General features: G+C 52.5%; 8 protein-coding genes and 1 non-coding gene across 9 annotated transcripts; 7 read left to right on the forward strand and 2 right to left on the reverse strand.

The window, feature by feature from the left end:
- Positions 1-440: 440 nt before the first annotated feature.
- On the reverse strand, positions 441-1,914 carry BO70DRAFT_362307 (BTB/POZ domain-containing protein). The gene is made up of 2 exons (XM_025543263.1): positions 1,446-1,914; positions 441-1,381 (listed from the first exon to the last, which is right to left on the reverse strand). The coding sequence occupies exons 1-2, from the start codon at positions 1,677-1,679 to the stop codon at positions 674-676; spliced, it is 942 nt and encodes a 313-aa protein (XP_025399136.1). The 5' UTR covers positions 1,680-1,914; the 3' UTR covers positions 441-673.
- Positions 1,915-3,420: 1,506 nt separating this feature from the next.
- BO70DRAFT_429405 (GFA family protein) lies at positions 3,421-4,166 on the reverse strand (the record flags this gene model as incomplete). The annotated part of the gene is made up of 3 exons (XM_025548069.1): positions 3,421-3,759; positions 3,877-4,056; positions 4,159-4,166. 3 exons carry the CDS (start codon positions 4,164-4,166, stop codon positions 3,456-3,458), a joined length of 492 nt encoding a protein of 163 aa, XP_025399137.1. The 3' UTR covers positions 3,421-3,455.
- An 86-nt stretch (positions 4,167-4,252) lies between these two features.
- BO70DRAFT_41281 (uncharacterized protein) lies at positions 4,253-5,589 on the forward strand. Its single transcript, XM_025547320.1, has 4 exons — positions 4,253-4,919; positions 5,029-5,063; positions 5,215-5,329; positions 5,409-5,589. The coding sequence occupies exons 1-4, from the start codon at positions 4,654-4,656 to the stop codon at positions 5,503-5,505; spliced, it is 513 nt and encodes a 170-aa protein (XP_025399138.1). The 5' UTR covers positions 4,253-4,653; the 3' UTR covers positions 5,506-5,589.
- A 302-nt stretch (positions 5,590-5,891) lies between these two features.
- On the forward strand, positions 5,892-8,433 carry BO70DRAFT_336957 (nitrogen permease regulator 3 family protein). The gene is made up of 2 exons (XM_025541127.1): positions 5,892-6,973; positions 7,041-8,433. The coding sequence occupies exons 1-2, from the start codon at positions 5,908-5,910 to the stop codon at positions 8,375-8,377; spliced, it is 2,403 nt and encodes an 800-aa protein (XP_025399139.1). The 5' UTR covers positions 5,892-5,907; the 3' UTR covers positions 8,378-8,433.
- A 2,314-nt stretch (positions 8,434-10,747) lies between these two features.
- On the forward strand, positions 10,748-10,819 carry BO70DRAFT_t173. The gene has a single exon. It is a non-coding gene; the product is annotated as a tRNA-Arg (tRNA).
- Positions 10,820-13,539: 2,720 nt separating this feature from the next.
- Positions 13,540-16,302, forward strand: BO70DRAFT_41496 (La domain family). Its single transcript, XM_025547360.1, has 3 exons — positions 13,540-15,948; positions 16,108-16,170; positions 16,224-16,302. The coding sequence occupies exons 1-2, from the start codon at positions 13,723-13,725 to the stop codon at positions 16,114-16,116; spliced, it is 2,235 nt and encodes a 744-aa protein (XP_025399140.1). The 5' UTR covers positions 13,540-13,722; the 3' UTR covers positions 16,117-16,170; positions 16,224-16,302.
- Positions 16,303-16,850: 548 nt separating this feature from the next.
- On the forward strand, positions 16,851-17,269 carry BO70DRAFT_41466 (uncharacterized protein). The gene has a single exon (XM_025547353.1). It carries the CDS (start codon positions 16,946-16,948, stop codon positions 17,234-17,236), a length of 291 nt encoding a protein of 96 aa, XP_025399141.1. The 5' UTR covers positions 16,851-16,945; the 3' UTR covers positions 17,237-17,269.
- A 608-nt stretch (positions 17,270-17,877) lies between these two features.
- Positions 17,878-19,609, forward strand: BO70DRAFT_362313 (SPFH domain-containing protein). Its single transcript, XM_025543264.1, has 2 exons — positions 17,878-18,417; positions 18,525-19,609. The coding sequence occupies exons 1-2, from the start codon at positions 17,924-17,926 to the stop codon at positions 19,297-19,299; spliced, it is 1,269 nt and encodes a 422-aa protein (XP_025399142.1). The 5' UTR covers positions 17,878-17,923; the 3' UTR covers positions 19,300-19,609.
- A 604-nt stretch (positions 19,610-20,213) lies between these two features.
- Positions 20,214-23,584, forward strand: hir1 (putative histone transcription regulator Hir1; the record flags this gene model as incomplete). Its single annotated transcript, XM_025540300.1, has 3 exons — positions 20,214-20,597; positions 20,667-23,423; positions 23,487-23,584. Exons 1-3 carry the CDS (start codon positions 20,351-20,353, stop codon positions 23,582-23,584), a joined length of 3,102 nt encoding a protein of 1,033 aa, XP_025399143.1. The 5' UTR covers positions 20,214-20,350.
- Positions 23,585-23,861: the final 277 nt, after the last annotated feature.

The raw sequence follows: 23,861 nt of genomic DNA on the forward strand, positions 1-23,861 counted from the left end.
GCGGACCCACCGGAGCTCCGGCCCCGTCGGGCTGCAGGCTTCTAGACAATTCGGTAGATCTCATACATCACTGTAGTCTTTTGCCAGTACTGTCTAGATAGTACAGTTCGGTATCTTGTGGGTTTTGTTCAAGGAGGTTTGGTGATGGCTCAGGAGGCCGAATATGGTCTCAAAAGGCCCCAGAAGCATTTACTATGTTGATATTAGTCGTTCACACTTGACTGTATATATGTACATGCTTCAATCAATCCAGTCAAGCAGGACAGTTTCGATAGGATCGGCAGGGGTCGCTATCCTTCTTCCTGGACGATGATGTTCCGTACTGCTCCGCGCCAGCTCGTCTATCATGTGTTTTCCCCACCCTGGAGTCCCACTGTCGATACCTCTGCTCTTTTACTAGTCTACTATCGTTCGACTCATGATTTGCAAAGCTCAATTTCCTCTGTAATGGATTTATGATTTTTGCGACCTAGCATGAACTGTTTGATATTAAAACACAAACAGGCAATTGTCTTTCGGCTGCTCTCTTCTGGAACATGTAGATCGCACAGAAGGATTAGAGGTAACGCCAATCAGTACCTACCTGCCCTCGAGTTGGTGAAGACGCCAAATTCAAAAGCAACAAATCCACTGTCTCCAGATCCTGCTTGCCTCCGAGTCCCAAAGGGCCATGTTAGAAAAATGAATGCCGTGTTCGACAAGCAGAGCAGCGATATATTCCACGCTCATATTCATCTCCTTGCAATGAGACGTTAAATTCTTTCGAACACTGTCTGCAGGAAGATCGGCCATCCAGCTTCTGTCCAAGACGCGCTATGTAACCGCCTTTATCTTTCTCCTCCTTTGATCGTAAGTCTATTCCCTTTCGCCACAGGTTGAGTACTACCAGTTGTCCGATATTTCCAAATTTCAGAATCTCATGTATCTGCTCTTGCGACTTGAAATGAGATGAGTGATCGGATATGACATCCGCTATAATTTCTTGGATCTTTGGGTCATGCGGAGGCAGCAAGCTCACTACAACTGGTAACAGACCGAGGAATGCTTCGGTTTCGCAATGGGCACGTGCACAAAGAGCGAACCTTTTCGCAGCAAGATCTTTCAAGCTCGTTATTCCATACTTGTCGGCGGCCAAGTAGACCCGAAAGTTATTGTATGCCTCTGCAGCTGTGGGATCGGCTGTCCAATGGCCGTGACTGTCTGATTCTGGGCTATTTGATGTTTCCTCCGGGTCGACGCTCCCAGTTTGTAAATCTGACGTACAGCTGAGTGGCACTATGTGTCCTGTGGACATGTAGTCCTGGATATAGAGGTATGAAATAACACGTTCAACGGTCTCAAGATCATCATCAGGCAGCTCAATAGTCTGAGTGATCGCCTCCTAAGCAATCTCTCAGTAAGGATTATTAATGAAAAACGCTCTACTATCTATAGAGAACGCTCACCTTGAAATCATTCCTTAGTGCGGCTGCAAAGAACCGAGACTGACAGCACACGATCACGCGATGGACCTTGAAAGTGAAGCCTTCACAGGTGATTTTCATGTCATAGTACTGTCCTGTTAAAAGCTCATCTTTCATCATTGCTTGGTAAGTTGAGATTGATGCCCGGGAAGCTAGGAACGATGCCCAAAAATCTGGCAACGGTGCCTTGTCAATTTTAGCACATGCGGAGTCCATGGAGTAAATGTTTGCTTTCTGATTGATGATGGTGCTGATTTTTCTAACATGAATGGATACTCTGTCCTGAGGGGAGGGGTTATATAGACCCAATGCTTGCCCGTCATTATGATTCACATGTGAGCTGCTCGTGATGTAAGCTTGAGCTGCGTAACGGAAGTACAAACCGGAAGTACCTTATTAGCTATCAGGCCAAATTTCATTTTTTGGGAGGCGCCTCTAACGCCTGTTTGACCTCGTAAAGACCTAGTCAAGTTTGAATCATGATTCAGGAATAGAGTGAAGCACATATCAAGTTCTGTGAGCAGAGAAATCAAATCCTGAAATTAAAGATCCGGTTTCCCAGTTGTCGATACGGCCCGCTGTAAGTAAACGATCACGAAGCGTACACCTGGTAGCGAGGATGTACCAGTTGGGAAGGTGGGCCTGGCCCCGCTGTGTTTGCTTCCTCGGCAAACAACGCTCTTGGTAATCATCGCTAACCGTGGTGCCAGCTGCCCACCTATAAAACCGCGGCGCGACCCACAACAATTTTTTTTCTCAACTTGCCCAAGCTTGCAACCGCAATCACCAACTCGGGTTCGATGCCACCCCGACTTGACCTTGATCAAGTCGAAGCATCTGGGATGCTCAATGCAAGCAATTGCTGGAGCTGACCTTTTCATGTTTAATGATGACATGACTTCTATTCGCCAACCATAATGTCTAATTCTTAAAAAAGGTATGCGAGAACCGAGATCGAGATCCATGGTCTTTCCAATCCCCTACCCTTGTGTGATGACCCTTTGACACGCTTTATGGCATTCCTCAAACTTAAAATACTATGTGGAATTCGTGTTTAACTCTAAGTTTCAGCCTTGTCTGACACAAACTTATTACTGCCTACTTGCTTCAACCAGCTCGTGTGTGACCACTGCTAACTTGCTGTTGATAGGTAAATACCACTACTTCCATCATCTTTGCCCTTGTTGGCCCCTCTCGATGAAGATATTTTGAACGAACGGGCGGACAGAACGTGTACATTCCACCCGCATCCATAAAAGCGGAGCGTACAAACTCTGCGGGTGTTGGGTGGGTGTACATATTGTTGAGATCTCGTCACCTGAGTTTTCTTCAATCGTTCTGCGGTTATCAATACTCGTGGATTCCAGTCATACTAACTAGTGATGACAGGTAATTCTACTCTTGAATATCCCCTCTGCCCATACTCCCAAAGTCAACATCAAATGATGAACACTTGTTATTCACACTATTTGATCCGTGTTTCTGCACGGGCATGAACAATCCATACAAAAATCTGATTTAATGAGGTTGGTACCTCCCGTTGCTCCTTCGGTCTGAAATCATGCTAACTTTTTCTCACTTTAGCCTGACATAGTTGACATCTCATTGCAATGAATCACTCATGCATGTCTTGGATATGTTGCTAATTCTCAATGAAGTAATAGGAACCACATCCCACGTAGCTGTCGATGTTGCCTTGAAAGCGTGAGTGTGCCCTTTTCGCCTTCTTGGCCTGTTGCATGATGAATTCTTTCATTGCTGTTTTTACTCGAACTACATTGAAGAAACAACAAGATTCACCTTGGAGAACTGAAACCTTCAAGACTGCCTATTTTGCATAAGCGCTTTGCCATCTCAGCTGCTGACCTTATGCTTTGCAGGTCTCATTGCAACATTGATAAAAATACAATACATGATTTCACTGAACTCTCTGCTTTCTCGTAATTTTATCTTTGATCTCGTAAAACTTCGTATCATTTCCTAGTCACGTATTTACTCGTAAAACAGATTGTGCTTCTTGTGCCATCCCTCCAGGCTCTCCTTCCCGTAAACTTGGTGCACCTGCTTCTTCCCCTCGGGCCACCGCACCCATGCCGGCTTCGAGCTCTCCATGATGCAGACCATCTCATCAGGAACCGGCAACTCGGTATCAATCGCCGAAGCAAAGGGATGAATCAGCTCCGGCCAGTGATGATCCCAAAGCCAGAGCATAGTGCTGCAATTGGAGCAGAAATTCCGCTCGGACGAGCAGATCTGCTCGTCTGAAGTTCCGCGACCCTTGATCGCGGAATATTTCCTTGACCGGCCGGTCAGCGCCAGCGCTCGAACCGCTTGTGAACCCCGCAATGGAAAGCAATCGCATGCTTCCAAAAAAAATATAACAATCATGAGGGGATGGAATCAATCCACATACTTGATCAGGTCCTTCCCCTTCTTGATCTGGAGGCTATCGGCTATGCCGCCCAGATTGACGCTGCCGCTATACCCGCCTACCTTCCGGCAGATACTGCAGGCGCAAAGCTGGTAGGGGACTGGGGTGGAGGTGTCAAGGCTGAATTCGATGCTGCCGCATTGGCAGCTTCCGTCCAGTTTCCTGAGATGGTTGGTTAGTATCACATGTATGGGTTTGACCGATCCGGGTTGTTATGTTGGCGGGTTGGAGTGATATATCTGCGAAATGAAGTTGGAGACCTACATCGGCATATTCTTATCGTGGTACGTATATAAGTTGTTAGTTAAGAGTGTATGAAGCCCAAGGATACAATGTGCAAAAGCAAGGTGAATAAATTCTTAGCCAGCTGGACCACGATGCGCTTTATATACTAATCCCGCGCAGCGGGTAAAACGTCATCGATCTAGAAGAGTTACAGTATCAGGGAACTCGGATCTTCTGGGTCCATGAGGGGTTGGCGCTGGGACCGCAGGCTTGGACCAGGTCTGGATTCCTGCGATACAGTGGTTCTTATGCAACTATCGTGGCCCGCATTTGTCCTATCATTCTGTCCTGTCCATCCACAGCGTATTGAGCCTAGCTTAGTGGACGGTCTGCTGTGCATCTCGGTCTCATACCCCGCACGTATGCAACCACGGGATAAAACGTAGACTTTTGCTGGGCTGCACGACGAGAATATTATGTATCCTACCAGGAAGGTCAATAATAGTAAATTTCCACGATACATATAACCTGTAGATGGACTGCCGATGTGCTGCGTCGCGCGTTACAGATCAGCAGATAGTGTTTGTCCTGTTTGTCTCATCAGGCCACTCCGCGTTGCCGTTTTTCAGAAGCCATCATCATCATCATCCTCCTCTGATGATCAGACATACCGGACGAATACCCCATCGGTCAATTCTTCTTTTTTGCTTTAGCAGAGTTCTTTCCTTTGCCTACAGCTCGACCGCCATCATGGGTTTCGGAGCTCCAGGTGGCTCCGCAACCAACTACAAGCCCACGCCGTGAGTTACTCCAGTCTCCGTCCGTCCGTCCGTCCTGGGATAAGGCCTACCAACAAGCACCGGATAATTCAGAGAGAAGAGTATAGCTAACCATACTTTGATATTCCAGTCCCGAGCGTGGCAGCTTCCCTCTAGATCACGAAGGTATTTCCCCGTGTACTCCGTCTACAGCACAGCCCGTTCAATTCTATCCCGGTCGTCGCGTTATAAATTCGGACGGATCTTGAGATGCCCCCCCCTGGCTACACCCCCGACACAAAACATGAACTGACATGTATCTTTACCGCTGAACCAGGCGAATGCAAACCCCTTATCCGCGACTACCTCAAATGCCTGAAATCCGCCCGGGGCGTCAACGACAACGACTGCCGGAAACTGGCCAAGGCGTACCTGACCTGTCGGATGGACCAGTATGTTCCCAATCGCATCCTGATCTCTCGTCTACGTTAGATAAGATGAAACTAATCTAATATTCGTTTCGTTTTCTAGTAACCTCATGGCGCCGGACGACTTCAAGAACCTCGGACTGGTGTTCGAAAAGGACAACGCGACGACGCCCGGAGAGAATGCAGAGAAGAAATTATAGTCGGACTAACGGGTCAGAATACCAGGGGATATTGTATGATATGCTGGAGGGTTCTGTGTATAGATGGAGTGTTTGGCGTGATGATTGACGATAGAGAGAGACTTCTCCGTTTCCGGCGTTGTGATGGTTGTTACTATGTGTGTATATATGCTTGGGATGATATCTCACTAGATGTGTAATGTTATGTTTATTGAGATACTGTTTAATTTTATACGGCTAGGTGAACAGTTAACATACGTGGATGGGATCAAACGAATCGAACAATCCGAATTGGAGTCCGCCGGCCTCATGCGGGGAAGATGGCCCGCGACCGCAGTCGTCAAACCAACAACCCCAACCAGCCGCTCCGTCACTCCTCCTCCTCATCCCTCCACCAACCACCCCCACCCCAGCACACGACCAATGTCGTCAATTGTACGGCCACCAGACCCCTGCCTGGTCGCCATAATCCTAATCGTCCGATCGCAAGCCGGCCCGCGCTTCGTCTTCCACTACCCGCCGAACCCACTCAGCGAGAACGGGCTCCGAGGCGCGGCCAAAGCGCGGCGGCCCTCGCGCACGAAATCCAAAAGCAACGACTCCAGCTCCAGCGAGGACAGCAGCTCGAGCTCCTCCGAAGATGAGGACGAGACCCAGCCACCCCAGAACCAATCGCACATGGCCGGCAGCCACCCCGTGGCGGGCCGACGGTCGAGCAATTTCGGCCTAGACGATGGAGTGATGTCCGCGTCGCCGGGCGGGGAGTCGCAGCGGGCGGGGTCGGTCGGGTCCGGACGAGGGATGATGCGCAAGCGGGGGACAAATTCGGACGCGGAGGACGATGCGGGCGCGGCGTCGGATCGACAGGACGATGAGGCTGGAGGGGACGGGGGCCCGTATCGGCCGCCGTGGGAGTCGCTGTTGGGGCTTCCGGCGGATGTGTGGGAGAAGTTGCTGAGTCCGTCGCGATCGTGGCATAAGCGGCGGTTTGAGGTCGGGATCAACGATCTGGCGTTTGTGGGGTGGCCCGTGTTTATGCGGGAGGATGGGACGTGGAGGAAACAGAGGCGGAAGAAGAGGAAGCCTCGGGCGGCGTGGGAGGGGGGTGAGCTGGGGCATAATGAGAACCCTGGGGATGACGCGGAGGAGGATGTCAGGGACGATGAGGCGATTGATGCATCAACGGAGACCCTGAGTCCCAAGCAGATGGCTGCCTCGGAGTCGCAGTGGATGTCCATGGCGAGCTCCAAGTCGATTAGAACGATGAGTGAGTCATTGGATGCGGATGATAAAGATTCGATGACCATGTTCAATGTGGCGTTCGTGCTGGATCCTCCGCTGTTGGAGTATTCCATGCGACTACGCGAGATCTATGATAACATTATCAAGAAGTTCTCCAAGGCTCTCAAGTGGGAGCAGGCACGGACGGGTTATGTTTGGAAAGAGGCCCAGCATATATCGCATATCAAGGAGAAGGCCAAGGAGAAACGTATGTTTGATGGCCATTGAGATGGTGACATGAGGAGATGTGAGTGATTGCTGACGATTGGATACAGGAATGTCTATGAATGGCCTCTATTCGGAACTTATCAATCAGTCTTCTCTTGCGAGGGCAATCTACACTATGTTCACGAGCATCTCGGCGTCAAAGATTGCGTCTGTGACGCTGAGTGCGGATGTGTCCATCTCGCTGCAAATTCCCCCGCTGACATCAACGCCATGGCTTCCAGGCCCGACTGACAAGGCATACCCGGGTCTCTGGCTCACAACGGCAGACAGTGTCACCCCTATCGATGACCCCACAGCCGATGAAAACACCGCGCCGCACCAGGTGCTCGCCAAGCACTTCGCGCTGCTATTGCTGGACAATGAAGCGGCCATCCTCAAAGATGTGGAAGCATCAGGCGGTGCTCTCGCCCCAGCGCTTGCCCACTATATCCGATGCTCGAAGCCAACGAAGTCGTTTGCGCAGATATCCGTCTCGTCTGGCATACCGCTGTCCACTATCCAGATGCTGGCAAGCCATCTGGTGTACTGGAGAAGAGCACGCGCTATCCCGCCACTCCATCAACGGGATACTTACGTTGTGTCCCCTAACTGCGACCTGAGCAAGCTGGAGCTGGCCACCTCCGTGTATCAAACAACATTCCCGACTCTTCCTAGTCTGCCAAAGATGCTGTCCGCGATGAGTGGAACACCCAGACCCTATGGAAGCTTCATCCCAAGTAAGGATCACAAAGACACGTACTTCACCATCCTCGCATGGCTCTTGCGAGGCGGTTGGGTGACTCAGCTGCGCGCGTTCGCGAGAATCAAGATACCCCCCGAGATCAAGATGGCCGTGGAGACGGTTCTTCGCCGGGAGGAGGTGGAGCAATACCTGAGGAAGAGATCCTCCGACGAGACCAAAGAAGACTTCGACGATGTCAGCTCATCATCATCATCGTCGCTCGACAGCCACGACAGCGGCGAAGAAACCCCCATGCCGGGCCGATACAAGCAAGACAACGAGCTCGCCGTCTCGCATTCCTTCCTCGACCGAAACACCTCGCTGAAAACCTCCTCGCTCATCCACTACCCGCACCGCGCCTCCCCGCTGGAATCCCGGTGGCTGGACGAAGTCATGTCGCGATTCCCCGACCTCCAAGGCGGCGAGGTTTCTGACGGGGATCTGGAGTATGTGGGGCTTCAAACGTCCCTGAAGAAGTATTGGCCGACCTTCATCAAATACTTTAACGGGTATGACGCGCTGGAGAAGATCCCTGTCCGGGAGAGCCTGAAGCGGAAGCTGGTTTGGCAGATCCTTATGCGCCTGGGACTGGTGACGGGGCAGCAGTCGTCGATTCAACTGGACTCGAGAGAGCAGGTGCTGGTGAGTGTGCGGCATTGGTAGATGAGTTATGAACCTTGGATGGAACTACCACCTTATCTTAATACAGATGGAACGAGCGTCTATATTCTATCTGTGCAGACTCTATAGTACTGTAGGTCACAAGCTGTAGCGCGCATTCCGCCCAACTCTTGCATATACTCAGGTGTTTCTATATAACACCACTCGTACCAAGCAAACCATGAACTCCATCTATGCGTTCAATAAATCCACTAGATATATAACCCAGAAGCAAACCCTCGAAAATATCCACCATACAAAGAAATACAATCCATCAACCCCAACCTAACGCTACAACACTACAGCTCCTACCTACTAAGTTATATATACCCCCAAGCAAGCTACCACGTGACACCTCGGTCCACTGGCCGAACCGTCCGCACCGTCATTCAAAACCAGGAGAGGAGATATCTCGGCCAATGGCCACCCCAACCTGAAACGGCAAAGAAATGAGCGTGCGTAGTGCGTAGTTAGTTACTCCGTACCTACCTATAGTACCTACGTATCTAAGTACGTAGTGAACCCGCCGACGGCCCGGACCAAACCCAAGCCCAGTCCAGATTCCGAGGAATTCCGGGTTCGAACCCACTGCGAATAATCCGGCAAATTGGCAAACATCCCACGGTCCGGTCCACGGAGGGGACGACTCGCGCGTCTCAGCCCTAATTGACGTGAATCACGCGGGCCTGCGAAGCGATTAAGTACTATGTAGTAGTCTAGGAGACTAGATAACTAGGAGAATACCTAGCCTACCTAGTACGTAGGAGTGCCGTAGACGACAGAGAATAGACGGGATGTGGTAGATAGATAGATACATACATACATACATAGATAGTAACTACGGAGTACATACTCCGTACGCGTATGGGGGGGAGGATCCCGGAGTCCGGGAGGTTTCCTAATTCATTATGGATTCATTCCCATTGTTCGGGAAGGATGTCGAAAGTCAAAATAGCAATAATATTAATATTAATACATAATTTGGTCGGAGCCGGGAGCGCGGTGGTCAAGGTATAGTAGTTGTGTCGGTAAGTCGGTAAATTGTTCAGCTGTTAAGTCGACTTGGCGAGAATTCTGCGGGTTTGTGATTGGGTGGTGGATTGGATTTTCTTTTAAAGATAATTAATTGCTGGAGATTTTTTTGTACGGACTACGGACGGAGGGTTTATGTATGTACATTGTACTGTAAGTAAAGTAAAGTAAAGTAAAGGGCGGATAGATGGATGGGCGGACCGGGGCTGGCAGGGTTGCTTTGTACATAGCTGATTGGCTGGTTGGCTGGTTGGCTGGCTGGCTGATGGGAGGGTTCCAGGTATTAATTACTATTGAAAATGGGATGGATGAAGGATGCTGGATGATGCTGCGGGAGAATGCATGGGATGAGCGATATAATAAAATTGTACCAAGTTGGCGGTTCTGATTGGGGGAGGCAGTGATGGATGATCAGGGATATAACTATGGATTGTCACTTAAGTACTCCGTAGGTACATAAGGTACGTACGTAGGTGGTAGGGACTACCCCTGCATGGTATCAGGTTCGATCTATCTAGGTATAGTACTCCGTACGCATGCCTATTATTATCTACGGTACACATAATAATAGGTAAGTCATAAGGCCTAACGAGTTATCCCGATTCCCGTCATCATGGATGGAAGGAATCGGGGCAAAGGAAGACTATCCCCATCGAGATAGTAGTACCCGTCTTACCCTGGAAATTGGGTTGAGTTCAAGGGTCTCTCCGGCCCGTGTTCTTCAAGGCATAATTTCCAGCTGATTGGGTTCCTAAGCCCTTGACTATTTCGAGTTAGACTGGTGTCTGGTGTTGGTACGGTATCAACGATCAAGGGCCTCGTAGAGACAATATGCAGTACGAAGTGGTCGGGTGGGTTTGCGGTATGGAGTTGTCTCCCTACATGCGGGAAACCGGTTATCCAGAGGGGCTTGGCCTTTTGAATTGTTATCAGTAATATGCAGGTCCTTCAGACAAGTCCATCAAGGTGTCTTGGAGACATGACTCCTGGTGGCTTGGATGGGGTAGAAAGCTTCGCTTTTTGTACCTGTAGATCTTCGCGGAATCGGTATCAAGCCTCGGTATTGATTCACATTGGAGCAGAACCTTAATTCACTAGATTTGCAGTCAGCGATTTAATTAACACACAGAGTTGTAAAACATTGCACTATGCATTTTATTCATTGAAAATGATCCTTCCTTATAGGTTGAGTCAGTGGGTAGAACCATATGTCAGGGACTCAGGGTAAGCTGACATCGTATGGAGTACGTAACTTCATGCGGACAAGATATGGGGCAGAATTCGGCGCAGCTCATTGCAAAGGGATATGATGTCAAAGGTTTCACGTATATCTCAACTAAAGCCCCCGTGACGCAATGGTAGCGTGCCAGACTTCTAATCTGGAAGTTGCGAGTTCGACCCTCGCCGGGGGCTTTCGTTTTTTGCATCTTAGGACCGCGAGTCTAATGTATAGACTTACCAGGGTCTGCTGCTAGCACTAGCACTAGCCCCATGCCAAACTGCAATGGGCAAAATTGCTTGTATCATGTGACGTTTACTAAATTCCTGCGTCTTGCCTATACACGGAAACATGTGAAGTGATGGACTCGATGCTATCCCCGCACCCTCGATTCTATAGAGCAGCGCCATGCTCACTTGATATGCATTATGATTATACCGACTGTGCTCCGCAGTGACTGAATGTACAGTGCAACATAGGTCGAGGATCGTCCAGAGGCACGTTATATACAGTGATACTCTCAGCCCAATATGATGGCCGCTCATAATCACTACGTCCATACTATGTTATTGTTGAACCCGCTCAGCCGAACGTCCTGTGATCCGGGGGAGGGGATGGTAGGTAGTTATATACTTTGTAGACCCTGACAACCAGCGACATGGTTCAAGAGGCAGCATTAGCCCCATCCATGCATTGATCACAGAACCCCTCCGAGCCCCGCCATCGGTGGTTCCGGGTAATAGTCGAGCATCTGCAGTGAATTGCCTTTTTGGTGGGTGGGATGCTAAGACAAGCTGGCTAGTGTCACTCTGCCCAAGGCTGCGGAGGGTATCTGCCATTCGGAGGGCCCCAGGACATGAACTATAACTAAGGTTTGGACTTCAAGGTGTCAAACCAGCACGAGCCGTAGAAATTAGAAATTGGGATGGCGCAGTAATAACAGCACGGCTATCGACTGTCGAGACCCGAATCAAGCCCGGAAAACATCGCGGCTAGTGCCGCTGAATCTCCGAATCATGACAGGAGCAGCCAGTTACAGGTTTGGGCGCGCACATCGAGGGGAAGGAAGTGAGGGGTTGGAAAGGCGCCCGGAAGCAGCGTGGGATGTCTGCCACCCGGCCATGGTAGTTCCCTCCCTGTAACTACTGTGTATGCCCCCCAAGACATGTCTGAGGCGCTGTTATATACACCGGCGATACGCTATGGGATGCTCTGGAGATGCAATCTAGTAGTCAGGTACCAGCAAATGCTCGAGTCCCCCCTCTCCAGCTCCATCCAATTGCCGTAAATCCGACCCCTCCCCTTCATTGAATACGATACGATATCCATCGCAAATCGCATTCTGTTAGCAATCCGAATTGCATTGTTGGTCTCAGCGGTACCGGAATATTTACAGATGGAGCGAAAGAATGGTTCATACCCACAGAAGCCCTGAAGTCCACGAACCATATCCTCTTTTCCTGGGTGGGTATACGGATGGAACAACAATTTTCACAACTTTCACTTCTTCTTTTTTTTTTTTTTTTTTTTTTTTTCGGTCTTTTTTTTTTCTGGCTCTGCGCTTTTTACATTTTTTTTACGCCCTTACCTGGCCCTTGGTTGAGTAGCAGGACCTACCTCCGGTACATTACTGTAGGAATATTGATACCGCCAACGTACTACTAATACACGTAGTGTTTAGCCGCGAAACGACAGCCCTTACGCGCGGGAAACCGAGACACTCTACTATACAGTACTGTACCTCAAAAGCGGCCTTGAATTTTTTTTTTTTTTTACCCTCTGGGCTCTGTTGGCGGATTCCACAGTTCTGACTAGTACTTACTTTTCTTGCCTGCCTTCTTCGGCTTTTCCACGTCCCTCCGGCCTGTAAGTGATTTATTATTATTATTTTTGCTCTCTTACACACACACACTCTCGGTCACTACTCTTTTCTCTACCTTCTCTCCTCTTCTCGTCACCTTCCCCCCCTAACCCCCCCCCCCTCTTCTCCTCCCTTCCCCTCTTCGCTGCCTCAACGACCTGGGATCCTGTCCCTCTTAGTTTCCCTGCATCGGTTACTTGTGAGTGTGTTGCTGCAGTGAAAAGTGGTGCTCGCCTTCTGCGCGCCCTGCCCTGCCCGCCTTCCAATCCTCCTCCTTCCACACACATACCCTTGTCTTCAGCGGGACCGCTTTTTTGTTCTATATTTCTGTCCTTGTTGGCAGGATACTCCGATCGGTTGATCAATCCAGTCTTGCCAGTCTTGATTTTTTTTTCTCCGCACGGGTCCTGCTTGAAACTTTGCCGTCACAGCTCCTCACTTCTTTTCCCTTTTGTCCGTTTGTACTAGGCGAAGTTGAGAACCACCAAGTCTAGTAGCGTTATCACCACGTGCAAATCGCGTCTTGTCTTTCGTCTACGCTTCTCAAGGGGCACCGTTAACCAGCTTTCTTGCAAACCGCAGTGTGCATCTGTCCGCGTCGTCGTTTTCCCTCCTACGACTCGATTAGCCTAGCACCGCTTTCACGGCTCATATCTCATAGCTGTACGCTGCGAGTGCTTCTAAAGCAAGTCTCACCTCACATCCAGCACGGCCAGCGCGACATATCGTGTTTGCCGACCTGATTTTTTTTTGACACCCTTCCTCCTTCCCTGATATCCGCTACGAATTCGACGTCGATTTCTTATTGATCCTTTCTTCGTTCGCCATTCAAACGGATTTTTTTCCCAAACAAAAGCCCTTGACTGCATATCGATGCGATTCGCGTGCTAGGGTCAGATTCAGATTCCACGATTCTCCGGCTCTATCTGTCTAAACACCTACGCCTACATTGAAGGATCGTTACGGTGTCTTGGACCGATTGAACGGATACAAAAACCCAGCGATTTGCTTCCGAGTAGGACCGATCTCCCGGCGGAAAGTTGCAGCTTGGCGGGGTTGCCTAGAGGGCGGAAGTCGTTTCTTCTGATTGGCAACATTGTTGGAGCAATTCCAGCCAAATTTCGGTTGAGGGTTTCCCAGGAAGGCATCAGTTCTCTGGCAGAACAGAATTCTTCTCCGCTCTCCTCTCTACATTAGAACGGATATATTAGACCACTTCTACTTCACGTAAAGAAGATGGCCGCTACATTCTCCTACGCCCAAGCAGCTAAGGGCATTGCCCCGGCGCAGTCGCCAGTCAAGGCAGAACTGACCAACGAGTCTTCGAACACCGAAGAGCAGACCGCCGACTCCACTTCTCAGGCAAACACAGATATCGTCTCTTCCAAGGTCGAGACGGCTCAGGAGCCCGAGGTGACCGAGGCCGCCGACAAGGAAGTCGATCACACGGCCAACCGCAAAACGAGCGTTTCCGGAACAGCTTCTCCCAGCGATGGCAGCTCGTCTACGTCTACCGTCCCCAAGGATGAGGAGGAATTAAATACGCCCAACGGTACCTCGGAATCGACCTGGGATAAGCAGTCACAGGTCTCCGGAACCGAGAAGGTGACCAGCGCAGAGGGTGCTAAGGATAAGACCACTGAGAAAGAAAAGAGTGTACCGGCTAAGGAGCTGAAAGTCGCCCCTCTTCCGACAGTGAACATCTGGCACCAGAGGAAGGAGGCACAGGAGGCCAAGGCGAAGGCCATCGCAGCGCTGAAGCCCAGTGCCAACGCCGGAACTTCCAAGACTACGTCCGCCGCTTCCTCGATATCCGGTGATCACCAGCCAGAGCCCTCGAAGCCCGCTTCCAAGAAGAAGGGTTCTGACGTCTCGGAAGGCCCCAAGGAGCGCAAGAAGGCCGATGGAGGCAAGGGACGTGAGGACAGTGCCAGCATTCCTCCGGTAGGCGATGCCAGCATGTGGCCCACCCCCCAGGTTGCCAAGGGTGAGGAGAAGAAGAAGGTCCAGGACAAGACCGAAAAGGCTGACAAGAGCCCTGTCATCCGGCCTCATGGCAAGGAGAAGTGGACTCCCGTTCCCTACGTACCGACTGCCGTTTTCAACACCCCTCTCCCTACCGCTCGTAGAGGCGGAAGAACTGCTCGTGGTGGAAGGGAAAACACTCGCAACGGGACTCATGGCAGTGGAGCCGATAAAATGGCCCAGGCTTCGACGGGTAAGCAGGCCGCTTCTGCCGACAGAGGACGGAACGACCAGAACTCCGGTCGCGCAAACTCGCTCCCTGCACAGACGAGACGTTCCAACAGCGCTGATGCCGGATTGCCCGACGGTCGTAAGCACCAGGCAGCGGACCGTGGCCGTGGGTCTAAAGCGGATAATGCGAATGCCGGGAAAAACGTGAACGGTGCCGAGACCTTCCCTCGCCACCACCGCGATGCTAAGCAGTTTGCCAAGGGCCATGATGCAGGTCACAAGGCCGGCGAGCATGGCTCTCGGAACCCCCAGATGTCCGTGGATGCCCAGTCCGCTCCCCGGTCTGGCCCTACACAGGACCGCCGCTTCGAGAATGGCCCCAAGTCGGCGGATTTTGCCGGTTTCCACGACCGCAAGGAGAAGGACTTCCCTCGCGAGTCGCGTGCTGACCGAGGCCGGGGCTCTCACCGCGGAGGCCGTGGAGGCTTCAGCGGTTCTCAGAACTCCCACTTCCCCAACAACCACGTTTCTCACCACAACTTTACCAACCCCAAGGCCTACGGCTTCAATGAACGGCAGCGGTCGCAACACGGTGCGGTCAATGGCTCGCAAGGACACAGAATGAACATCAGGTCACCTTCTTTGCCGAACTCGGCTGCCATGTATGGGGCCTATCCTTTCCCCGGTGACATCAACACGATGTATGCCTATCAGCCAATGCACGCTGGGCCGATGACCGCCTATCCCTACCCCCAGTACGTGGAGCCGTTCTCTCTTATGAACATGATTTCCATGCAGCTGGAGTACTATTTCTCTGTCGACAATCTGTGCAAGGACATGTTCCTCCGCAAACACATGGATTCTCAGGGCTTTGTCGGACTGGCTTTCATCGCTAGCTTCAAGAGAATCAAGACCCTGACCGAAGATATCGAGCTCCTGCGTCATGTTTCCCGTCACTTGAGGACCGTTGAGTACTTCGCAAGCGAAGATGGTCTTGATCGGTTGCGTCCCAAGGAGCACTGGGGACAGTGGGTTTTGCCTCTGGAGCAGCGTGATCAAACCGCCCAGAACGAGGGTCCCTCCCTTGCCAGCCACACTGCTCAGCCCGAGGAGACTTTTGTGTCGCAGGTTCAGGTTGATGGAGTGGCAAATGGACAGCTCTCGAACGGCACGGCCGAATCCCACGGTCCCAAGACCTCACTATCGTCTGCAGCACCAGAATTTTCGCCTTCTAACAATCTGAGTGCTCAGACTGAAGTTTCAAATGTACGGAACCCATGACTGCCCCTTCTCGAATCACTGCTTTGATGATTGGCCTGCGTGGTGTATGGGCCGCGCTCTACAAAACTCACCAGGAAAATTATTCTTCATGGAAATTCGCTCCTGGCTCTCTGCAACATAGATGTTAACCTTTTGCAATAGTAGGTGGACTAGCTGAATTCAGCATTTGCCTCTCCCAACCTGGCATCCCGGCAACCAATCTATCAGGTAGGACTCAAGCTGTCTCTAACCCCAAGCCTTTCGCCGCTCATTCCATGCAGCCAGGTCATCGACATACGAAATTTCATGCCATGCGCAGGCCTTTCATTAGACTGCGAAGGCTGATCCGCCGGTATTCCGGGTGAAGGAGCAGGATGTTCCACTTTCTATCCTTTGCCTTCAACCAATATTCCCCACGACCTTTTACACACTTCTATTACGAGTACTTTACGAACGGACTTTCTCAACGGCAACCAGGACGGCAACCGTGAAATGGACGTTCTGTACCAGATATGGTCACGTTTCTTGGTCCAAAATTTCAATGCACAAATGTACAATGAATTTAAGAGTCTAGCGTTTGATGATCTCCTTGCACGAAACGTCAGCGACGTCTTTCTAGCAGACTATTCACCTTTCACAGCGTCTTTCGATGAGCAGCAGGGATTTGCTTTGAGGGGTACTTCCGGGCCTCATTGGACTGAGCGAGAAGAAGTTATATGGCATCAGTCATGCTGCACATGGTGCCACGGGCCCTGTGAGCTATTGCGCATGCATTCTTCGAACCCTGCAGCCGCCCGAGGACGACTGTGCTAGGTATTCTAGCCTGAGAGCCGAGCTGGAAAAGTAATTATGTCTTTTTTTTCTCTCTTCCAATTTTCATTTTGTTTTGTTCTCTCCACCATCTATGTCTCTCCATGCTGCTTTCTGCCCATGACTTGCATCTACCTTCTCGAGTCGCCGATGACAGTCTTTCCAATGCAACGGATTGAACCATGCACATTCCATGTCTCGGCTCCACACCATTTCTTCATTATTCTTGTTTGATTCACTTCTTTTCCTTTTGCTGCTTCAGTCCTGGGGGGATTCAAAAATTTCTGGAGTCCGGGCATGTTTTACTGGGCAGGACTTCTTGCTCTTGACGCTTGCTTCTGTGGGCCGGGCTGAAGTTCCTTTCGCGACCATAGAATGTTTATCCGGGTTTCTATTGCTCCCTAATACCGCGGTACTGTTTACCCTTGCTGTCTCGATGTTTAAGTACGAATGGAACCAGAAAAAAAAAACCCGAAAAGGATAAAAGCCTCTTGCTCGTTTCACTCTTCCCAGCGGGGTGGATCGATTTTTCCGATGACAGATTGATACTCAGAATGCGACCATGAAGCATATATCGACACTGACCACGCTGCTCGCCCAACTTGACCCCTTCCAAGATGGTGCTTGCGTCCTCTTCCTTGATCTGGATCTCACTGGCTGGGGTGTGTGGGTCTCCAATGATGTTCGTGACGATATCCCTGTTTCCTGGGCTTCCTTGAGAGTATCGCGATGTGCCTCCGAGTAATTTCGAGTAGTATTGGTTCTAAAGCCGGGGTGAATTCGCTTCATTCGCATATTGTCGTCTGGGAGGTGGAGTTACATAGGAAGGACGGCCAGGCGGAGTTTGTTTTGGGATGGAACATGTTTCTAATGTTTGCTGTACAATACTAGTAAGGTCAATGAGAATTTGCCGTTTTCACTGTTTTCAGTCTGATGTACGCTGTGAGATGCGTAAGAAGAGCAAGAGCAAGAGCTGAAGCGCCCAGTCCGGGGTGATGACTCAGCGATGCCTGAGGCCCCGCGGCGGCCCTCGGAGCGGCCCTCGGAGCGGCCAACCAGCTTCCCCCGAGCCGTGAGCTTCATTGCGGCCACTTCCAGTCTCTCTCCGATCAGACAACTCCAATCCTCCTCCCTGCCACTGAATCCTCTCGCGGCGCTTGCTCCCACCACGATGGAAGTCGCCTCCCGGCAAACAACGAGGCTGCTTCGGCCCTCCAACAACCGTCTTCTCCTCTCCAACTCTTGCCTTCCCGCATATACCGTCACTACTACCGCCTGCCCGCTAAATCGCGTCCGTCGGAGAAATGCCTCCAGCACCCCTCGCAGGTCTGCCCCGGAGTCTCTGCTGCCTCTAGGCTCCTCACACTCCGGCGCACCGCCTACATATTTTGCTTCTAGCCATGCCGCTGCACTTCCTGTCAACACCGTCGTTCGGTTTGTTCCCCAGCAAACGGCATGGATCGTCGAGCGGATGGGCAAGTTCCACCGGATTCTAGAACCGGGTCTGGCGATTATGATCCCTTTCATTGATCGGATCGCCTATGTCAAGAGCCTGAAGGAGTCGGCTATTGAGATCCCCAGCCAGAATGCCATCACGGCCGATAATGTTACGCTAGAACTGGACGGGGTGCTGTACACAAGGGTCTTCGACGCATACAAAGCTAGGTGAGTAGGCGGCTGAACCAAAGGACCTTCCTATTTCTCTTGGAAATGATTTCCCGGGATCCTGGGGCTTGTACGGTTTGGCTGACAATATGATACTCGGTCTTCAGTTACGGAGTGGAGGACGCTGAGTATGCCATCTCCCAGCTTGCGCAAACGACCATGCGTTCGGAAATCGGTCAGCTCACCCTGGACCACGTGCTGAAGGAGCGCACAACACTCAACACCAACATAACAAAGGCCATCAACGAGGCAGCTCGGGATTGGGGGGTCGTGTGCCTGCGATACGAGATTAGAGATATCCATGCCCCCGAAGGAGTTGTCGCGGCCATGCACCGCCAGGTGACGGCAGAGCGGTCGAAGCGGGCGGAGATCCTCGAGTCCGAAGGTCAGCGCCAGAGCGCCATCAACATTGCCGAAGGTCGGAAGCAGTCCGTCATCCTGGCTTCGGAGGCCATGCAGACCGAGAAGATCAACCAGGCTTCTGGTGAGGCTGAGGCGATCCTGCTGAAGGCCCAGGCTACTGCCAGGGGCATCGAGTGCGTGGCGAAGTCGATTGAGTCTGGCCAGGAGAACGCCTACGGAGCGGTCAGTCTCAGCGTTGCCGAGAAATACGTCGACGCCTTCTCCAAACTTGCCAAGGAGGGTACGGCCGTGGTGGTCCCTGGTAACGTCGGGGACATGGGCGGTATGATCGCGAGTGCCATGGCTGTCTACGGCAAGATCAGCGAAGGCCAGGCGAAGGCGATCGCAAAGCAGTCGCTGGGAGTGCCGGCCTCTTCCAACGCCAAGTCTGAACAGGCCCCGTCGGAGGAGAAGGTTCATGACCCCGCCGTTCAAGATGTGCTGGAGGGGTTTGACGAGACCACCCAGCAGAAGAACTGAGGGAGCGAAGCAGTCCCGGTGGGTGTCGGATGTCGTCTGTGTGACTTTACCTAGTCCTGTTGTCTCATTGCGATTGAACCTTCTCCATTTCCGGCTGCTGCATCTGCCTCCCACCTTACGAATCTCCGGATGACCACTTCACTATTCTTGCCGCCTTGTAACTCTATGTTTCTAGTTTCTCCGTCCAGGACAGTCTCCCTTTCTTCCCATGCTTTAGGTGTCCGTTCACGAGGTGCTCCTGGTTGTTGCGAGGAGTCTTTGTCGGCGATAATGTACAGTAGACAAAAGCAGATTGCGGGCGAGTCTTGAGCCATATGTATGTGTACTGTACTGTAGACCTTGACTGTAGGCGATGAGCTACTTGGTCACTGGGGGTCAATAGATCGGCGGCAGAAGCTCGGGCCACCGCCTCCCGCGCCGCCCATCCTTGGGGATCGCGACTTGCATGGAAATCCGGCGCGCCCTCATCGCCTCTTTGTTTGCATCCTCCCCTCCTCCCCCAACAACTTATCCTCCTCTGGCCAGCCCGGGCTGTCTTCTCTCTGATTCTACGCCCCATCTCCTCTGAGTTCCACCTGCGATCGGACGACCCCGTGACCCGATGAGCTGGGGGCGAAGGTGCTTTGCGATGGTCCAAAGAAGTTGTCCCTCAATCACGTCCACTTGCCTGTGATCCAGCCCGAACGGCCAACCCAGAGAAAGAGGAGGAACTCAAGAGCGCAACGGCGTCGCTGCGACCATGCATATCATCAAGCCAGTCTGGCTAACACACGGAGGTATGTTCGATCTCGATTTGTTGTTCCTTTACAGGTCTCCCCGCTGGACATAATTATGGCCCGGGGGTGAACTTGCCTTGGCCCCTTCGACGGAGTTTGACTGACTGAACTGCTTTGTCCTCTTCCCACAGGTGAACGGAAGGATTTCGAGGTCTATAGTTGCGACGTATCCCCCGATGGGAGTCGCCTGGTGACAGCAGCTGGAGGTCAGTGCCAGTCCTATCCCTGCTTACCGGAGCAGCAGTCCGGGTCCGATCGAACCGTTATTGACTGGGATGGCTGTCTCGTGGTCGAATATAGATGGATACGTTCGAATCTGGTCTACAGAGGCCATTTGCAATACCGATGACCCGCAGCGTGCCAGCAAGCCGAAGCAGCTAGCGTCCATGAGCAACCACTCCGGAACAATTCACACGGTTCGATTTTCGCCCAACGGGAAATATCTGGCGTCGGGGGCGGATGATAAGATCGTGTGCATCTACACGTTGGACGCGAATCCTCCGTCCCATACGTCGACCTTTGGTATGTGCTGCTGGGACGTTGGTGGGGTTCGAGGGATAAATGGAGACTGATCGGTGTTGCTGCTTCTAGGATCGAACGAGGCACCTCCCGTGGAGAACTGGCGCACGATTCGGCGATTGATCGGACACGACAACGATGTTCAGGATCTGGGGTGGTCATACGATTCGTCGATTCTGGTTTCTGTCGGGTTGGACTCCAAGGTCGTGGTGTGGTCGGGGCATACGTTCGAAAAGCTCAAGACCCTTTCAATTCACCAGAGTCACGTCAAAGGGATCACATTCGACCCTGCGAACAAGTACTTTGCCACGGCCAGCGATGATCGTACTGTTCGCATCTTCCGATTTACTTCTCCGGCCGCGAATTCCACCGCCCATGACCAAATGAACAACTTCATCCTCGAACAGACCATTTCCGCGCCGTTTTCGAACTCGCCCCTAACCGCCTACTTCCGTCGATGCTCCTGGTCCCCGGACGGTATGCATATCGCGGCTGCCAATGCAGTAAACGGTCCTGTCAGCTCGGTGGCGATCATCAACCGGGGATCATGGGATGGGGACATCAACCTCATTGGACATGAAGCGCCCGTCGAGGTTTGCGCCTTCTCCCCGCGCCTGTACACGCCTCAGCCGGTCGTCAGAACGGCCGTCGATAGCCAGGGACATACGGTGAATAATGCCGTTACTGTCATCGCCTGTGCGGGCGGCGATAAATCGCTGAGCATCTGGATTACCAGCAACCCTAGACCCATTGTGGTTGCGCAAGAGTTGGCCGCCAAGTCGATCTCTGATCTGGCATGGAGCCCGGACGGGAAATGCCTCTATGCGACTGCGCTGGATGGGACGATTCTCGCGGTCCGATTCGAGGACGGGGATCTGGGCTTTACGATGGCGATGGAGGAGAACGAGAAGTCACTTACCAAGTTTGGTACCAACCGTCGAGGCGCGGGAATTACAGAGACTACAGATGGACTGCTTTTGGAAGAGAAGAGTAAGGCTGGTGAGATCAAAGGCGTTGAGGGTCGCATGGGGGCTTTGATGGGCGATGATCATGCGGCAGCAGATAGCGCGGTCAATGGCAAAGCCGGCTCAGGGACATCGAACGGTGTGACGCCCGCCCGCGCTCCGTCTCCCACCCCAGATACACAGAAGGCTCAGCCGAATGGGAGCGTGGGAACGCCAGCCGCGCCAGAACCAGAAAAGCCCGATCCATATCAGGCCAAGCTGGAACGTCTGAAGCAGCGTCCCACGTACACCAAGGATGGAAAAAAGCGAATTGCTCCTCTCCTGGTGTCTGGTGCCGGGGCTGCCGAGTCCTCTCTCCCTCAAGCCCGCCTTATGGCCTCGGTGAGCAGCCAGGTCAAGGCTGATACGCCGTTGTCGATTGTGGACCTCTCAAAGCCATTTGACGGCCTGCCTAAGGGAGGGCTTGCCGCGTTGCTCTTCGGCAACAAACGAAAGCTTGCGCAACTGGAGGGTGATGATGATGGGCATATTGAGAAACGTGTGGCTGTGGCCAGCCGAGAAGGCGCCACCCCTATTCTTGCGAACACCCCGGATGGTCTTCTCCCTGCGCAGCCCCAACCTGCCCCCACGGGTCAGCAACAAACCCCCGAGTTCATCCGACCCGCCGTCATGAACCCCTGTATGGCTGTCAGCCAGCTTCGGTTGGCAGTCCCGAAGACCCGCAGTCTGATTCTGCGTGCTATTGATACAGCGGGGAAGCCAACGGAACCGCCCAGTGCGTCGGGCGAACCCAACAAATCGCGCGTGGACGTTGTCTTTGAAGCGCGCAACCCGTCCTCGGCCAGCCTGACGGGACGGGCTGTCGACCGAGAGCCCGTCCGGCTCACCCTCTTCCGTGGCGAACATCCGTTATGGCAGGATTTCCTTCCCCGGAGTGTCCTTCTGGTGACCGGGAATCACAGCATGTGGGCTGCAGGCTGTGAAGACGGATCTGTGTATATCTGGACGCCAGCCGGCCGTCGGCTGGTCAGTGCCCTTGTCCTCGAGGCGCAGCCAGTGATCCTCGAGTGCAACGGCCCGTGGATTCTCTGCATCTCGGCCGTGGGCATGTGCTACGTTTGGAACGTCAAGCATCTTTCCTCTCCTCACCCCCCCATCTCGCTCCAACCCGTGCTAGACGCAGCAATCCACACGCTGGGCGCCCATCCCACCGCTGCCCCCGCCATCACCAACGCCCGGATCAACTCCGAAGGCCGGGTGGTGGTCGCCTTGTCGAATGGCGAGGGCTATTCCTACTCCCCGTCCATGTACACTTGGCAGCGGGTCTCGGAGGCGTGGTGGGCCGTTGGTAGTCAATATTGGAACACCACAGACACACCTGTCGGCAATCTCCAGTCGACCGATGCACAGCACGATCCTGATGCCAAGGCAGCTGTGTCGGCCGGCATTGTACCGTTCCTCGAGCGCAACACGACCAACGAGATGCTGCTGCGTGGACGGGCTTACTTCTTGCAACGACTGATCAAGGTCCTTCTGTCTCGGGAGGGCTACGAAGGCTTCGAGTCCAGTGTCTCCATTGCCCACCTGGAGAACCGACTTGCTGCCGCGCTGTCCCTCGGGGCCAAGGAAGAGTTCCGCCTGTATCTCTCCATGTATGCGAAGAGACTCGGCGCGGAAGGCTTGAAAATGAAGGTAGAGGAGCTGCTGAAGGGATTGATCGGCGGGCTATTCGAGGAGGACGACACAGGCGTTGTCCGCCGCCTACAGGACAACGAGCAGGACGACCGGAATTGGCGAGAAAGCTCGGAGACTCTCTGTGGCTGGCCACGGGAGGTGCTATTGAAGGAAGTCATCCTGGCACTTGGTATGCAGCCCCCTTCTTGTTTCCCCCCCCCCATCTCTTTCTTCCGACTAACACTCAAACCAGGAAAACATCGTGATCTCCAACGAGTGACGGTACCGTACGCCAAGCTCCTGGGAGTCGTGGACAACGAATCCGAGGCCGGCGATGCCATGGAAACGTAGGCCCACGGCGGGGTAATTTTTGCTTGCTTGTCTGTGTTTGGCGTTGACCTGGCGTTGAGTGGGAACCGCTCACTTTCTGTTTTACTGTTTACCATTTCCACATGGTCTGGGATGACTGGGGGGGTTGGGAGGAATAGGGAGTCAGGGACATCATCATGCCTGGCTTTGCCGTGCGGTGCTTGTACTATATCGATTATTTTCGTTGGCGATGTGTGTGATTCGATCGTGGGGTGATCTTATTATATCCTTATTATGGCCCGCGTGGGTGTGTTTATCG

This window comes from Aspergillus heteromorphus, assembly GCF_003184545.1.
Source record: "Aspergillus heteromorphus CBS 117.55 chromosome Unknown BO70scaffold_13, whole genome shotgun sequence".
Lineage (NCBI taxonomy): Eukaryota > Fungi > Ascomycota > Eurotiomycetes > Eurotiales > Aspergillaceae > Aspergillus > Aspergillus heteromorphus.

Coding starts and splice junctions, on each gene's coding strand:
- BO70DRAFT_362307 (XM_025543263.1), bottom strand. CDS start 1,679: ATGGACTCCGCATGTGCTAAAATTGACAAGGCACCGTTGCCAGATTTT. Junction 1,382..1,445: donor CACTAAGGAATGATTTCAAG/GTGAGCGTTCTC, acceptor GAGATTGCTTAG/GAGGCGATCACTCAGACTAT.
- BO70DRAFT_41281 (XM_025547320.1), top strand. CDS start 4,654: ATGGACTGCCGATGTGCTGCGTCGCGCGTTACAGATCAGCAGATAGTG. Junction 4,920..5,028: donor ACCAACTACAAGCCCACGCC/GTGAGTTACTCC, acceptor TTGATATTCCAG/TCCCGAGCGTGGCAGCTTCC. Junction 5,330..5,408: donor CTGACCTGTCGGATGGACCA/GTATGTTCCCAA, acceptor TTCGTTTTCTAG/TAACCTCATGGCGCCGGACG.
- BO70DRAFT_336957 (XM_025541127.1), top strand. CDS start 5,908: ATGTCGTCAATTGTACGGCCACCAGACCCCTGCCTGGTCGCCATAATC. Junction 6,974..7,040: donor GGAGAAGGCCAAGGAGAAAC/GTATGTTTGATG, acceptor GATTGGATACAG/GAATGTCTATGAATGGCCTC.
- BO70DRAFT_41496 (XM_025547360.1), top strand. CDS start 13,723: ATGGCCGCTACATTCTCCTACGCCCAAGCAGCTAAGGGCATTGCCCCG.
- BO70DRAFT_41466 (XM_025547353.1), top strand. CDS start 16,946: ATGTCTCGGCTCCACACCATTTCTTCATTATTCTTGTTTGATTCACTT.
- BO70DRAFT_362313 (XM_025543264.1), top strand. CDS start 17,924: ATGGAAGTCGCCTCCCGGCAAACAACGAGGCTGCTTCGGCCCTCCAAC. Junction 18,418..18,524: donor TTCGACGCATACAAAGCTAG/GTGAGTAGGCGG, acceptor CTCGGTCTTCAG/TTACGGAGTGGAGGACGCTG.